We start from the raw sequence: 17,547 nt of genomic DNA on the forward strand, positions 1-17,547 counted from the left end.
GCAGAGCCGCGGGGGTAAAGTCTGGGCTGTACTGGACCTCCTGGTCCTGTGGAGTACTGTGATGCTGTTGGGCTTGACTCTCCTCCTCTCCCTCTTCTTCTTCCTCTGGCAGGTCATCTAGATCCTGTAGTCGTCTATTTAGCCTCTCCGCTGTATAGGCCGGTCCTTCCCTGTTGCTGGGTCTCGCTTGGACCGGTCGGGGAAGGGGTTCGGAGAGGGGTATAGGCTCTCTCTGGTCGCCGGGCTCAGGGTCGCTTGATCGGGTAGGGGAGGGTGCCCTTGACCCTTGTCTTGACGAGGCCCTGGAGCCCCGTGCGGAAAGAGGGGGGGTTATCCTGGTAATCAGCTGCTCCATTATCTGCGCTTGTAATCGGTCGCGCTCGGCTTCGCGCTTGGTGAGAGCGAGGTCGCGCTCTGCTTCTCTTTGGGCACCGGCAGCGGCGCGCTGGGCTTCGGCGGCGGCGCGCTGGGCTTCGGCGCGGTCTCTTCCCATATTCTCTTCCGTCTGGAGGCGTCTAATCTCTAGGCGTATGCGGTCTTCATCACTCCGTTGCTGCGCTTGAAGGCGTTCTCTTTCCATGGAAGAATGTTCGCGCTCGCTAAGCGTCTGTGCTTGGAGTCGATCGCGCTCGGTTGAGGCTGCCAGGCTGGCGATAAAGGCCTGCGCCAGCATCTTGTCCGCCTCGCTGGGGGAAGACGCTGGTTGAGGTGATCTGCTCATGGTAGTACTCGTTGGAGATCCGTTCTCCTGTCGCGTATCGAGGAGATCCATCTCCGGGGTGCGCGTCCCTTCTTGTGGTGGGTCGAGTTCCATCCCTGGAGGGCTTTCTTTATCCTGGAGCTCTCCGGGGACTACTTCTTCGGTCTTGGCGGGGGGTAAAGTCATGTCAGGTCCCTCCTGGTCCCCACCGTGAGCTTGGTCAGTTACGTTAGAACCCACTAGGGTCTCTACTGGCGGGGTAGCCTGGTCGGTAGGGTTGGACATAATTTTACTATCTACTTTTTCCGCGTTTAACGTCTGTAGAAAGCTAGGTAGTATACTGGCAACGTAATCCTCTAAGTACTGAGGTGTCTGCCGTCTACGCTGCGGGCGATCTATTTTAGGAGAACCGTTTGTGGAGTGTTCATCATTGGCCATGTCAATATTAATACTACTATATTAATATTACGCTAGTTACCCTCCGGCTCGAAGGACCAATTGTAACTGAGGGGTACAATTCCCTGACTGTATTAATAAGTATGGTATCATTAAACCACTACTGTCTTATGTACATTACTACTGGCCATACAGTACACAGGTATCTTATGATGAACACTTCCCACAATGACTCGGTTCCACACAAAACTGGGTTTAAGTATTTATTAGCAGCAATGATAGTACATAATATACTTTACTTAAGGTGCGCTTATAAGGCAAAGGAATGTGCGTAGGCAAATCAATAACGTATGTCCATTCTCATATTACGCAGGAGATAATAATATAACCTGAATCTTAGGAATTATATCTATGGTACTCTAGTAAGGTAGCGGGAGATACTGGTAGGGTCCCTCCGGTTGTAAGCCAGCAAGGGGAGAGGATTTGTCGGTAGTAGAGTCTGGGTCAACGATGATAAAGAGACTCCAAGTACAGGAGACGGTGCAATAATCTCTTGATCCGCAGATGAATACAGCTGTTCTCCGTGGCATGCAGCTCCGCATGGAAGAAAGCTAGCCGGCCTCAGGCTTCTGAGAAGCGGGCTCGACGTTGCTCCTCACAGGGTAAATCCCACACAATTGTGGGTGTAGGCGATTCTCCGCTCCATCAATTACAGGACCAAAGCAAAATATAATCCAGCCGAAAAGGGCTATGCATTCGTCGGTAGGTTATCCAGTGTACATGATCCACACGGTCCTCGTCTAGGGCTCCTCGGGTGAAAGCGCCATGGTAAGCAGCCCAGCCTGGATAAGCACACTAGCTGGTACGAGGAAACGTTGGTGATGCTGGTCACTGTAGAACGGTAGCCGCACGATACACTATACATAAATAGACTATTACTGACTTAATAGAATAGGTCGAACTCGGGTGCTCCAGTAGCACACCATGTTACCGCGCTGCGTCGCGGGACGAGGAGGTATCAGATTGAGACTAAAAAGAGCTGCTTACCGCCCAGCAATTCCATCCATCTTTCTGGCGAATGCCCGTTCGTTGGAGGGTAGGATGGATGATCTGAGAGCGAGGGTCCGGTTCCAACGGGAGATGAGAGACATCAACATTATATGTCTCACAGAGACATGGCTCACGTCGACGACCCCAGACAAAAGCGTCTCTCCCTCGGATGCCTTCACAGTCTTACGTGCAGATCGCAACGCTGGCTCAGGAAAGACCATCGGCGGCGGAGTCTGCCTCATCACGAACAATTCCTGGGTTAATCCCGAGGGGGTGAAGGTCCTCTCAAACTCGTGTTCGCCGGACTTGGAACATCTTTCTATCCTATGTCGTCCGTTTCACCTCCCGAGGGAGTTCACAGCAGTCGTCATGACTGCCGTGTATATTCCCCCACACGCGAATACGGGCAAAGCGCTGGGCGAACTACACGATCATCTCAACAGACACCAGATCAAACACCCAGACGCAGCGATGGTAGTGGCCGGCGATTTCAACCAGGCCAACCTGAAGAAAGTGATGCCGTCCTTTTTTCAGCACATCGCTTGCTCCACCAGAGGGAAGAACACACTCGACCACTGCTATTCCCCGTTCAAAGCGGGTTACAAGGCAGTAGCCGCTCCGCCATTAACGGGGTCCACAAGCTCGAGCGATCATGACTACATCTTGCTATTTCCGGCATATCAACAGAGATCACGTGACGCCGTCGTGTCACGTGAGACAAAGAAGTGGACCGACGAATCAGAGGCCACGCTCAAGGACGTGCTTGCAGACACGGATTGGGATATGTTCATAGGAAGCGCCAGTGACGTCAGTGAACTAGCAGACATAGTGGTGTGCTACATAACAACAATAGCTGATGGTATTGTCCTCAGGAAAACGGTGCGGATTTTCCCAAACCAGAAACCGTGGGTGGATAGCACTATTAGAGCAGCTCTGAACTCTCGTACCACCGCCTACAACCTGGGTAGAGAGTCAGGAAACATGGAGGAGTATAAGGCTTCAGTCTATACTCTACGCAAAGCTGTCAAACTTGCTAAGAGGACATATGCTGACAAACTGGAGACACAAATGGCACAAAACGACACAAGAGGATTATGGCAGGGACTGAAGACAATAACTGACCCTAAAGTCAGCGCCCCCTCAATGGGGAGCGACGACGCCTCCCTCGCGGACAAGCTCAACACCTTCTACGCTCGGTTTGGTGTAGACAGTGGCGCTGCTGGCTCTCCGGCTAGTGACGTCACTGGCGCGCCGGCTGTTGTGGAGGGGGGGGGGCAACCGCGAGGGGGGGGGGACGCTCTCTCGTTGTCGGAACACAGTGTGAGAAGAGCATTTATGCAGGTGAACACCAGGAAGGCTGCTGGCCCAGATGGCATAACAGGACGTATACTCAAGACCTGTGCCAACCAGCTGGCCCCTGTGTTCACCGCCATATTTAATCAATCACTGGCGGAGTCAGTGGTCCCTGCCTGCTTCAAGAGGTCTACCATCATCCCTGTGCCGAAGAAACCCTCCCCAGCATGTCCAAATGACTACAGACCGGTGGCACTCACCTCTGTGGTCATGAAATGTTTCGAGAGGCTGGTCAAGGACCACATTTGTGCCTCCCTCCCCAGTGATATGGACCCTATGCAATTTGCATACAGGACAAACAGGTCCACCGACGACGCAGTCTCCCAGGTACTGCACAGCACCCTCTCGCACCTTGACCGTCAGAAGGGGGGCTATGTGAGACTGTTGTTCATTGACTACAGCTCAGCGTTCAACACCATAGTCCCCACCAGACTGGTGGACAAGCTGATCGAGCTAGGTCTGAGCTCCGCCCTGAGCGCCTGGGTACTGGACTTTCTGAGCGAAAGACCCCAGACGGTCAGGGTGGGGGGTCAGACCTCCAACACCATCACCCTGAGCATCGGGTCCCCCCAGGGCTGTGTTCTGAGCCCCCTGCTGTACTCACTCTACACACACGACTGTGTGGCCAAGTTCAGCTCCAACTCCATAGTGAAGTTCGCAGATGACACGGTGGTGGTGGGGCTGATCTCGGACAACGACGAGAAGGCCTACCGGGAGGAGGTTGAGGTACTGGAACGCTGGTGCCAGGACAACAGCCTGCTCCTGAACATTGGCAAAACCAAGGAACTGATCGTGGATTATAGGAGAGGACAGCAAGAGACACACACACCACTGATGATAAACGGGGCTACCGTGGACAGGGTGAGCAGCTTCAAGTACCTGGGGGTCCACATCTCAGAGGACCTGACATGGTCAACACACATAGTCACAGTAGTAAAGAAGGCGAAACAGCGTCTTTACCACCTGAGACAGTTAAGGAAGTTCAGAGTATCGGGGAAGATACTCCAGTCCTTCTACTCAGGAGCTGTAGAGAGCATCCTGACCGGAAACATCACTGCCTGGTATGGAAACAGCACGGCACAGGACAAGAAGGCCCTACAGAAAGTGGTGCGCTCAGCCGAGCGTACCACGGGTATTGCACTACCCCCCCTGCAGGTTCTATACAACAAGAGGTGCAAATCCAGAGCCTGCAGGATAATGAAAGACCCTCACCACCCCAATAACAGCCTGTTTCAGCTGCTGAGGTCAGGCAGACGTCTGCAAATCCCAGCCACTAGGACAGAGCGGCTTAGGCTCAGCTTCTTCCCCCAGGCCATCAGAGCCATGAACAATGTACATTGAGTGCTCAGAACATTGAACTGTCCACACACAAGCACACATGAACACACACACGACACGCACACTGTGCACGCTCACACACGAGCAGCCACTTAACACTTTAACATGAGCGGGCACACACTCATGTCGCACACACGCACACTTATGGCCAAAGGAAAGGACACTTTAAATTAGAATAACAGGAACAGTGTATTGCACTACCAAAGCTAACTAGCATGTCACACATGCGCTGTAAATAACTATGTACAGATACCGAGATGTCACTCCATGTTACCTGCTACCTGTTACTGCACAATGTTGTTTCTTCTTTTGATTCTATTATATGTACCACTGTATTGCACATCGTTGCGGGCAAGACCACCCGCATTTCATTGTATACCTGTATGCCGTGACAATTAAAACTCTTGACTTGACTTGACTTGACTTGACTCCGTGCTGCGTCACGGATCTGGTTGACTCCGAGTTCGATTCCCGGACTCGCCGTCATTTGCCGAATGTCTCCCCCTGCTCTCTCTCCCGTTTCACCCTACAACTGTCGGTCATGCTTGACCAGAAAAGCGATAAACGCTAAAAAAATAAAGTTAAAAAAAAAAAAAAAAAAAAAAAGAATAGGTCGAACTCGACGGTACAGCGTTAAACTCTGATACTTCAGTTATTAATTCGCACGCGGTCTCAATGCTCTATTTGGGGCCAAACAGGCCATACTTCACCGCACGTTGTATCGTGGGTGAGGCTTCAACTTATTGGGTAACTCTACTTCTGTATTCACCTGCGCCGTATTTATACGTTAGGTGAACAAACTAGTACCAGCTTTATTCCTGTCTCATATCCTTGCGCAGAGCCGTTCATGTCCAGGCAAGTCTTTGGCGGTGACTTTGAACCAGACCTTAGGGGTATGGCAATGGCGCCTAAGGGACCGCTGTCCAATAGGAGAATATACAAGGGATATCAAACGATATACAAATATTATGCAATATATATATCAATAAATATATATATTCGGTTTAATCTGATCCTTCGTAACAATCACAGTGGTGAGTAGTGAAGGGCCAGTCAACTAGTTTATAAAGATCACAGTGGTGAGTAGTGAAGGGCCACTCACCTAGTTTATAAAGATCACAGTGATGAGTAGTGAAGGGAGGGCCAGTCAATTTGTTTATAAAGATTGTTAAGGTTGTCAAGCTTGTTAAGGATGTGCTTTGATGCCATTTTATAGATTACAGTACATCGCCGTAGTCAAACATGGGGGAGATGTTTATTTTTGGAGGAGTGTGTGAAGGAAGCCTTGTTTGACAAACTCCAATTCAGAGCCAGGGTGGGTGTGAAAGGATGGTTGTCGTGTTCTCATACAATCGTGCCTGGAGAGATAAAGAACATCAATCAATCAATAGCCTATTAATACATTTTGTGTCTCTGAAAAGACTGGCTACTAACTAAATATTTAAGAGTTTCAGAACGTTGATGCCAGATGAAAGCGAAATTGCTTTTAAAATAACCACAATTCTCCTTTTAATTTCATGCCACATTGACTGTGGGATGTCTCTTTCTTGATTCTCCCTAAAAGAACTCTTGGACCAAGACTCAGATAGCATCAGAAGATAATGTCAAACTGGATCAGTTAGAATGTTCAGGAGCCTGGTGACAGCTTGAGTGGCTGTGTTGTGTGAGTGGTGCCAAGCAGTGGTGCAGTCGTAATATGGGAACTGGTTACACGCCACGTGCACGCGCGCTCCCGCGCACGCGCATACATGTTCCCTCAGTTGCGCACAGAACAGATGATTATTATGCATAACAATGGAGATCAAGCAGCCCCCCACCTTCTCGTAGGTTCCTATTATTATGCAAAGTCTAGGTGACAAGTGCCGGGTAGCTTTCTACAACGGCCGGGTACTTATCATTGCGCACACTTCTGCCCTGAGTGACTACTAATAACACGCCGTGTAACCGCGTGTGTGCACGACTGCACCCCTGGTGCCAAGAGAGAGAGAGGGATGAAGAGAGGGGGGGTAGAGAGAGAGAGAGAGAGAGAGAGAGAGAGAGAGAGAGAGAGAGATAGAGAGAGAGAGAGAGAGAGAGAGAGAGAGAGAGAGAGAGAGAGAGAGAGAGAGAGAGAGAGAGAGAGAATGCTATTATGTGTCAGTAGTATCAATGAAATAAGACAGGGAAGTGAATAGGAATGTGTGAGTAAAATCGGAATTTTATGGTTATAATACCATTATAATATGGTTTTTACCTATACATTCGGATCAGCAGTTCAGCACCTGCACTGTTGGTGGGTGAGCCTAGTAAAGGATGTCGCATTACGTTCATCTTCAATGAATGGACCAATGCAATAGTCTACCAAAGCCCCCCCTCTCACTCTATATATCTCACGCACACACACACACACACACACACACACACACACACACACACACACACACACACACACACACACACACACACACACACACACACACACACACACACACACTTCAGAAACAAACATAGTATCAATGAGAGCATCAATAATACACCTGAGTGATGTCTAGTAAAAAAGAAAAAAAAAAATGGGCCCCCCCCCCCCCCCCCCCCCAGTGCTGGGCCCTTGGAATCCTCCTAAGCTACCCCCCAGCTACGCCCCTGCATACAGTGATGTGGTCTGGATACAGTGAGGTGGTCTGGATACAGTGAGGTGTTTGGATACACTGATGTGGTCTGGAGACAGTGAGGTGGTTTGGATACAGTGAGGTGGTCTGGATACAGTGAGGTGGTCTGGATACAGTGAGGTTGTCTGGATACAGTGAGGTGGTCTGGATACAGTGAGGTGTTTGGATACAGTGAGGTGTCTGGATACAGTGAGGTGGTTTGGATACAGTGAGGTGGTCTGGATACAGTGACCTGACCTGGCTGTTGAGCTGACTCTGCTGTTTGAGACGGAGGTTCTCGGGGGTATCGGTCACTATGGTGAAGGACGTCTTGGGGTAATGCCTGGAGGACAGCACAATAACACAGATGACATTCTGACACATCATCCCCCTACATGTTATACATGTTAACAAGCATTTTTTGATTTTTTATTTGAAATCTTTATTTCGAACATGCAATGAATACAAACAAACAATAACAAAAGCAAAACACAACTCAATCTACATGTTCGAAAAGGAGTAGGAAGAAGTATACACTTATTTAATCATACCCCTTTTCCACTACTCAAATGAGTGTACTATTTTAAAACATAAAAAAGAAAAAAATATATATATACTAAGCATACTCTTTCATGTTAATTTATGTATTCACACACACACACGCGCACACACACACACACACACACACACACACACACACACACACACACACACACACACACACACACACACACACACACACACACACACACAAAGGCACTCACACAAACTTGATTCTTACTACTTTCTTATTCATTACCTTGCTAACTTATAAACAAATGCTGCTTCTTACATTATCAGAAAGACTGCATTGCATGTTTGAATGGAATCTCTCTGGAACTAAACTCCAGATAACACGATGTGTTACACTGCTGGCACAGAGATTTATTCTTCTTCAATTTAAGTCTCCTCACTCACCAAGCTGAACTCAGAGGCTCCTCATATACGTCTGATCAAATATAAATATTATTTTATAGAATATAAATAAAATAAAATGGTATTTTAAAACGAGGAGTTAATCAATTAAAACAAGTAGGCCTACATAGTGAGGCTCCCTCCCAAAATCCAACCCTAACATCCTCGTCGTGGGAGGGGGAAGCAGGTGAAGCTGACCAATAGGGCAATGGTAAAATGCATGGGCCAATCCCCCGTGAAGTGGATAAGTGGATTACAAAAACATTGAAGAAATGTAAGAAACCCTGCACCCTAGGAGATGGAAGCTCTTCAAGCATACGAGCTGAAGAGACTATGAAGACGCATGCTGAAAACCACATGGAGAGGGTACATCAGAACCTTCTATCCCCTAGGCCAGGGGTTCCCAAACTTTTCAGAGCCGCGACCCCCACTATTATAGGAGGTCATTTAATTTTTTTTTTATAAATGGAAATGTATGGTTGAAACATGCACACGTTCAAACGCACACACACTAATAAGCATTGGAGGCTTTTAACCAGGGCTGGACTGGGGAAATCATTCAGGCCAGGAAATATAGTGCAAAATATAGCCCCAGTCAGGCCACCAGGACATTTCTTGTTACAAAGACTTCATTTCCTGCATTCTGGTGCAGGCATTTTTTTATTTGTACCCTTTAAATGCCAGTGGTTGTGATGGCATCACAAATTATTGTTAAAAAACAGGCTAGCATATGTGTTCTGAAGGATCAGATTAAACCGAATATATATATTTATTTATATATATATATTTAATTGTATTTGTATATCCCCTGATATCCCTTGTATATTCCTTGTACAATATGCATTGAATATCCCTTCTAGTCTACTGAACATCCCATAATAGTCTCCATTCTACCATTGGACGAGACCTTGGTGCCAGGTCGCCATACCCCTCAGACCAGGTTCAATCGTACCGCTCAACATGTATGGACAAGTCCTAGTTCCGCATAGGAATATGTCTACCGCACCACTAATGGTACTATTTGTTCATAGTGCGTATATATACTGCGCTATTAAAGTAGAACTTTCTTTTTAGTCCAGTTCCTTACCCTCCAACAGAGTGACAGACGCAAAAGCCTCCCCGCGAACCACGTGTGGGCAGTAAGGCCAATTCGGCCCAGTATCGGCATTGAGACATCGTGTATATTAATATTTGAATAGTCATATTTGGCACTATATCGTCGAGTTGGACGTATTCTATTAAGCTAATAATAGTCTATTCATATGTAGTGCCTCGTGCGGTAAGAGTTCTATAGTAATCAGCACCCCCATCGTTTCGGGCATCAGCTGGACGCTTATCCAGGGTGGTTGACCCCACGTGAAGCTGCACCCGAGGAGCTCCAGGCCAAAGAGCGAGTGGACCTGTATATTGGATTATTCTACCGACGACGGCTAGCCTTCCCCGGCTTGGATTATGCTTTGAGTACTTTGATTATTCTATGGATAAAGGCCAACACTGCGGTGTGTTGGAAATACCCCCCCCGGAGAGGACGACAGGTGAGAAGACGCTCTACACGACGAGGTCGCCTCACGTCTCTCCATCGTGGACCGGAGGACGCCGGCCACAGAGAGTCCAACTGCTTTCATCTGTGGATCGAGGATCGCTGGGCACCGGGTCGCACGACTGTGGGCTCTCCCAGGATACCCTCGGCCAGACGGGATACAGCCAGACTCTACCCCCCCCCTCCAGCTGTCCTACAAGCAGTCGGAACCTCCCCCTAGTGTATCCAGCTATATAATCATTCAAGTATCATTGCTATTGTTCCCTAAATATTCCAGGTTGTATATTTGCTTCCTGCGCAATCAGAGATTGGACATTCGATATTGATCTACCTACGAATACTCCTTTGCCATAAAAGTGCATACTATTTCAAATCATAAATGTAATTAAGTGATCGTTGTACATACCTTTTGCTATGTATTATTATTAAACGCAGACTTTCGACTTGGTACATTTGTGTTGGATCCGTTTCATCAGGTGGGAGTGTTTATCATAATTATTTATACCTAGTACTGGGTGGCCAGAGTCTAAAGTACAAGAGGTAGTGGTAGTAAGTATCATATCTAACAATACAGTCAGGGAATTGTACCCCTCAGTTACAATTGGTCCTTCGAGCCGGAGGGTAATCAGTGTAATATTAATATAGTGTTATTAATATTAAAATGGCCTATGATGAACACTCCACGAAACGATCCTCCTAACCAACAACGCCCGCGGCGCAAACGACAGCTCCCTCAGTACCTAGAGGCTTACGCTGTCAGTCAACAACCTAGTCTTCTACCAACAGTAAACGCGGTAAAACTAGAAAGTAAAATTATGTCTAACCCTAACGACCAGGCTACCCCGACCATAGAGGCCCCTATGGGTTCTAACGTAACTGACCCAGCTCACGGTGGGGACCAGGGGGAACCAGACATGACTTTACACCCCGCCAATACCGAAGAAGTAGTCCCCGACGAGTCCCGGGAGGAAGACAACACTACCGAGAGAGAACTCGGCACGGAAGAAGATGAGGAGAGCACCGTGGAGATAGAGCTCCAAGACTCCGCACGGAGTACCCCAAGGGACGGCTCCCCTATACAACCGTCTTCTCCCAGCGAGGCAGAGAGGACACTACAGCAGGCATTCCTCGTCAGCCTGAAAGCCTCTACTGAACGCGATAGACTCCAGGGTGAACGCGATCGATTGCAGATACAGCAACGGAGCGAAGAAGAGCACATACGCCTGGAAATAAGACGCATTCAGATGGAAGAGAATATGGCAAGAGACCGGGCCGACGCCCAGCGCGCCGCCACCGGTGCCCAGAGAGAATCGGATCTCACCAAGCGCGAAGCCGAGCGCGACAGAGCACAAGCGCAACTAATAGAACAGCTGATCAGAAGGACAACACCCCCTCCCTCCACCAGAGGCTCCAGGAACTCGTCTAGACATCACTCCAGGGCGGCATCCCCTAGCCGAGTAAGCGACCCTGAACTTGACCAACAGACGAGGTTTATACCCCCCGCAGACCCCCTTCCCCAACCGGTCCAAGCGAGACCCAGCCACCGGGAAGGAGCAGCATACACTGCGGAGAGGCTAAATCAGAGACTACAAGCCCTGGATGACCTAACGGAAGACGAAGAGGAAGAGGAGAGAACCACGCCCGACGACAGCACAGTACTCTACCGGACCAGGAGGTCCAGTACAGCCCAGGCTATACCCCCGCGGAGCTGCGCTACAGACCCCCGACGCTATTCACGGGTGAGCACGACGCACGACCCGCACCGAGGAACAGCACCTGGACCAGCGGGCCATGGTACACAGCCGGTACCAGCCCACGCCAAGGAGCAGGAGGAGACTCGCCTAGGAGGCCTCTCCCCCAACGCTCGCCGATGTATCAACAATCCGCGTCATACATTGGCACACCTATGGTACCAGACTTCACCCAGGAGAACCGGGCCCAGTATACGGAGCTCCGCATGTGTCTGGAGACAATGTTGGTGGATGTCATTGATGAACGCCATAAATACGCGATACTACTGAAGCATTTAAAGGTACCCCGCGCGCACAACATAGCGCTCGCCTACGCCACTTCCACGACCCCATACACCGCAGCGCTGGTAGCGTTGGACCAGAGATATGGACGTATATGGGATTACGTGATCCAGGAGATCAGGCACATCGACCGCCTACCCCCAGCAACAGACAATCGAGCACTGGACGACCTGTCCATCAGAGTGCAGTCCCTAGTAGGGATGCTGGGAGCGCAGAGGGAAAAGGGTAGGCATGAACTATACGCCAACTCAAATGTAGAAAGGATCTTGGAGAAGCTACCGCCCGCCCGACAGGAGCGCTTTAGGCGGCAGAGAGACCACCGAGACCCTAATGGCCCCGAACCGAACCTCCTCGATCTAGCCGACTTCCTGGCGAGAGAAGTCAGCAGCTTACGGCTAGATACATTCGGACGGAGCACCCCTGGCTCCAGAGAAGGAACCAGGAGACTAAATGATGGAAGAAGATCGGTGACTGTCATGCACCAATCGGAGTCAGTGCCAAGCAGTAGGAGCCACAGTACCCCCTCAAGAAAGGAGAAGTGGAAGATAGTGTGCCCCTACTGTGAGAAAGAACACTGGCTGTCACAATGTGACTCATTCCCCAAGATGAATGCGGAGGAAGCGAGTCAATGGATAAAGTCCAACAGACGCTGTTTTCGCTGTGCGCGATCACACATGGCAGCCGAATGCCGCTTAAAGAAAAAGTGCAGTCGGTGCGATGGAGCCCATCTGGACATACTCCACGACAGTAACAGACGGCGGCCTCCACCCGCACCATCCAGCAGCAAAGCAAGCGTCATGTACATCGACCCCGCCAGCAGCAGCGGAGCCAGAGTGCTCTTAAAGGTAGTCCGTGTGACATTGAGCTACCAGAATAAAGTCATGGACACTTACGCCGTCCTTGATGACGGGTCAGAGAAGACCCTTCTGCTCGCGTCCGCTGCGGCCCAGCTAGGGCTGCGGGGGAGCGAAAACCAAATGACAATTTGGACAATAAGAAGAGATTTGAAAACGATAAAGGGCGAGAATGTCTCATTCTCTATCGCAGCAAGCGGCCAGCCCGAGCGACGGTACAGGATTACAGACGCTTTCACCAGCCAAGAAATAGGACTCTCGCGGTACACATACCCCGTAGCCAAGCTGATGGAGAAATATGTACATCTACGCAAGCTACCGATCCCACTCATAGACGGTGCTACCCCGACACTGTTGATAGGCTCCGACCATGCAGACCTCATTGTCCCGATAGACCGGGTTCATACCGGACCCAGAGGCTGTCCTGCAGCAGTCGAGACCCGCCTAGGATGGACTCTCCAAGCCCCACTCGCCAAATCTCTCAACCGAACCACAGCCACTAGCTGTCTCCACTCCCGAGTCACAGAGGGAGACACTGCACTCCTGCAGCATGTAGAGAGGCTATGGACCTTAGAACAAATGCCCTTTAAGAACGAAAAGAAAGACATTCGCTCTAAAGACGACATCTACGCCATTAACCTCCTCGAGACGGGAACAAAGAGAGTCCCAGTCAGCGGCGTGTTGAGATACGCCACGCCACTCCTGCGGCGGGAAGGGATGCCTACCTTTCACGCAAAGAAAGACGCCACAGAGCGGTACCTACTAAACACAGAGCGGCGCTTAGCCAAGGACCCCGCCCAAGAAAGTGTATACCGCGCTGAGATTGAGAAGCTCATCACAGCGGGACACGTCACAAAGATTGACATTAAAGAGGCCGACCAGACGACTGAATCGTGGTACGTGCCCCACCACAAGGTTCATCACAACGGCAAAGACCGCATCGTGTTTAACTGCAGCTACCAGATCGGATCCCACAATCTGAATAAAGAGCTATTGCCCGGTCCTACACTCGGCCCCTCCCTACTAGGCGTACTACTCCGCTTCCGCCAGGACAAGGTGGCTATCAGCGGGGATATCAAAGGGATGTTCCTGCAGGTGAGATTAGTAGAGGAGGACAAGCCCCTGTTGCGGTTCCTATGGAGAGAGAGGCCAGGAGATGAGCACCCAGCCATCTACCAATGGGAAGTCCTCCCTTTCGGAACTACATGCAGCCCATGCTGTGCTACATTTGCACTACAGAGACATGTCGCAGAGGACCCAGCAGCGGACGAAGAGGTCCGACACAGTGTGAAGAACAGCTTCTACGTAGATAACTGTCTACAAAGCGTTTCGACCCAGGAAGAAGCCGAGGCTCTCCTACTTAAACTCCGCGCCTCTCTGATCAAAGGCGGCTTTGATCTCAGGCAGTGGGCCAGCAGCGATCCGCACGTACTGCGCAGCCTCTCCTCCGAGGACAAGGCAGCGAGCAGCGAGACCTGGATGGCCACAATCCCAGGAGAAGCCCAAGAGATGACACTAGGACTAGTGTGGCGCTTCAAAACAGATTCGCTCCACTATAGACACAAACCCCTGACCACGGAGCAGGGAAGGTCGACGGCAATACCGACCACCAGACGGAGTGTGTACAGAACACTCGCCCGACAATATGACCCGTTAGGATGTATACTACCGTACACCACCAGGGCAAAGATGATTGTACGAGCATTGTGGGACAAGGACCAGGGCTGGGACGACCCCATTCCCGCACACCTTGCATCCACCTGGAGAGAGTGGGAGATGGAACTCCACTCACTCCCAGGCGTTAATATACGCCGAAGCTACTTCCCACCCACGGTGAGGCCAGAGACATGTAAAATGGATCTACACGTCTTCAGTGACGCCTCCGAGGTCGCCTACGGATCAGTAGCCTACTTGCGGGCCCAAGAAGAGGGGGGAGAGATCTACACAGCATTCATCCTCGCCCGCTCGAGAATAGCCCCACGCAAGCAACAGTCTATCCCACGTCTAGAGCTCTGCGCAGCCCTCGCAGGAGCGCATCTAGCCACGCTCATCCAACGTGAGCTCACCATTCCGGTGCATAGAACAATCCTGTGGTCAGATTCCACGACAGTACTCGCCTGGATCAAATCGGATTCATGCAAATACAAAGTCTTCGTGGGAGTCAGAGTCACTGAGATTCAAGAGTTAACCGGAGAGTTAACCGGAGAAGCAAACTGGCGCTATGTTGATACAAAACACAACCCAGCTGACGTCATCACCCGGGGAATGTCCCTAGATGACTTAACCCGTCATAACATCTACAGTGACGGACCAGCATTCCTCAAGCTCCCGGAAGGAGATTGGCCCACGCCCACCCCGAGGGAAGCAAGTGACGAGGAGGCTGAGAATAAGAAACCCATGTTCTGTGGATTGAGCACTGTTGTCTCCGCAGACCCCAACATAGACGATTGCATTACCATAGAGAGTGCGCAGCAACGGACATTCCTGCGGCACCACCCAGAGATTAAGTCCCCCGCTGATATGTCAGCAGCTGACTACGAGGAAGCAGAACTGCTTCTACTGCAACGAGCCCAGAGAGACTCGTTCCCCGATGAACTAGACTGTCTACAGGGAGGAAAGCCCGTCCCATCAGACAGCAGATTGCTTCATCTGGCCCCCGAGAGTGACACACATACCCTCATCAGAGTGGGTGGTCGCCTGCGGAGAGCCCCCAATTTACCGGATGACATTAAGTACCCGATCGTATTGAACAGCCGACACAAGGTCACAGAGCTGATTATAAAGAAATACGACGAGGATGTACACCACGCAGGAGCAGAGAGAGTCTTCGCGGAAATCAGACGTCGTTACTGGATACTTCAAGGAAGAGAGGCGGTGCGACGCTTCCAGCGAACCTGTCTAGACTGCCGAAAGTGGCGCGCGCAGCCCAGCATACCACGGATGGCTGACCTACCTCCATGTCGCCTCCGACTCGGCGACAAGCCATTCCACTCAACAGGCATGGACTGTTTTGGCCCGCTGCACATAAAGAAAGGAAGAGGCACCGAGAAGCGGTGGGGTATTGTATTCAAATGCATGACCACCAGAGCGATACATATCGAGCTCCTTCCGACCATGAGCGCAGACTCATTCCTTATGGCCTTCCGAAGATTCACATCACGGAAAGGAAAACCGTCTACATTATTGTCCGATCACGGGACAAACTTCAAAGGCGGAGAAAGAGAGCTGAGGGAGAGCTTCCAAGCTATGGGCCCAGAACTTAAGACCCACCTCGCTCCAGCCCAGATTGACTTCCAATTCAACCCCCCAAACGCACCCCACTTCGGTGGAACTTGGGAACGAGAAGTACGTTCTATAAAGACAGCCCTGTACGCAGTACTTGGGGCCCAGACTGTGGCGGAAGAAGTCCTAATGACAGTCCTCACGGAGATTGAGGGAGTATTGAACTCAAAGCCCCTCGGTTACGTCTCCAGTGATGTAGCAGATGTCGACCCAGTCACCCCCAACACCCTCCTGATGGGGCGGCTAGATCCCGCGTTACCCCAGACAATGTACCGGCCTGAAGAAGCGAACGGCCGACGAATGTGGAGGTACAGCCAAGTATTAGCCGACAAGTTTTGGAGCAGTTTCCTACTGCACTACCTACCGTCTCTACAGACCCGCCAGAAGTGGGTAAAAGAGAGAGACAATTTGACGGAAGGAACAGTCGTCATGATTATTGACCAGTCACTACCCAGAGCTATGTGGCCGGCTGGCCGCGTAAGCAAAGTGATCACCGGTGCCGATGGCAAGGTCCGAGCAGCTGAAGTACTCGTCCAGGGGCGCATTTACACCCGTCCTGTGGCGAGGCTCATAGAACTGCCCCGACTCCCAGACACAATCGATGATGACCATGACCCTATGACTTTGTGAGTTGACTGACCCTTACAGCGAACCCTTGAGTGGTAGACAGTGTGGTTAATCTGTCTCTGCTTAACTAATTGGGTTGGGACCAATTAGGGGGCGGCTGTTCTGAAGGATCAGATTAAACCGAATATATATATTTATTTATATATATATATTTAATTGTATTTGTATATCCCCTGATATCCCTTGTATATTCCTTGTACAATATGCATTGAATATCCCTTCTAGTCTACTGAACATCCCATAATAGTCTCCATTCTACCATTGGACGAGACCTTGGTGCCAGGTCGCCATACCCCTCAGACCAGTTTCAATCGTACCGCTCAACATGTATGGACAAGTCCTAGTTCCGCGTAGGAATATGTCTACCGCACCACTAATGGTACTATTTGTTCATAGTGCGTATATATACTGCGCTATTAAAGTAGAACTTTCTTTTTAGTCCAGTTCCTTACCCTCCAACAGAGTGACAGACGCAAAAGCCTCCCCGCAAACCACGTGTGGGCAGTAAGGCCAATTCGGCCCAGTATCGGCATTGAGACATCGTGTATATTAATATTTGAATAGTCATATTTGGCACTATATCGTCGAGTTGGACGTATTCTATTAAGCTAATAATAGTCTATTCATATGTAGTGCCTCGTGCGGTAAGAGTTCTATAGTAATCAGCACCCCCATCGTTTCGGGCATCAGCTGGACGCTTATCCAGGGTGGTTGACCCCACGTGAAGCTGCACCCGAGGAGCTCCAGGCCAAAGAGCGAGTGGACCTGTATATTGGATTATTCTACCGACGAC

The 17,547-nt window shown here is 50.2% G+C and overlaps 1 protein-coding gene across 1 annotated transcript in view; it reads right to left on the reverse strand.

The window, feature by feature from the left end:
• The window catches only part of LOC311235202 (LIM and SH3 domain protein 1-like), a 107,256-nt gene that overhangs the window by 60,132 nt on the left and 29,577 nt on the right, over positions 1-17,547 (reverse strand). The window contains exon 3 of the mRNA XM_084322575.1: positions 7,723-7,807. Coding sequence (XP_084178701.1) covers positions 7,723-7,807 — 85 coding nt within the window. The remainder of the gene's footprint in view (positions 1-7,722; positions 7,808-17,547) is intronic.

The sequence above is a fragment of the Notolepis coatsorum genome (assembly GCF_963971535.1).
Source record: "Notolepis coatsorum genome assembly, chromosome: 10".
Lineage (NCBI taxonomy): Eukaryota > Metazoa > Chordata > Actinopteri > Aulopiformes > Paralepididae > Notolepis > Notolepis coatsorum.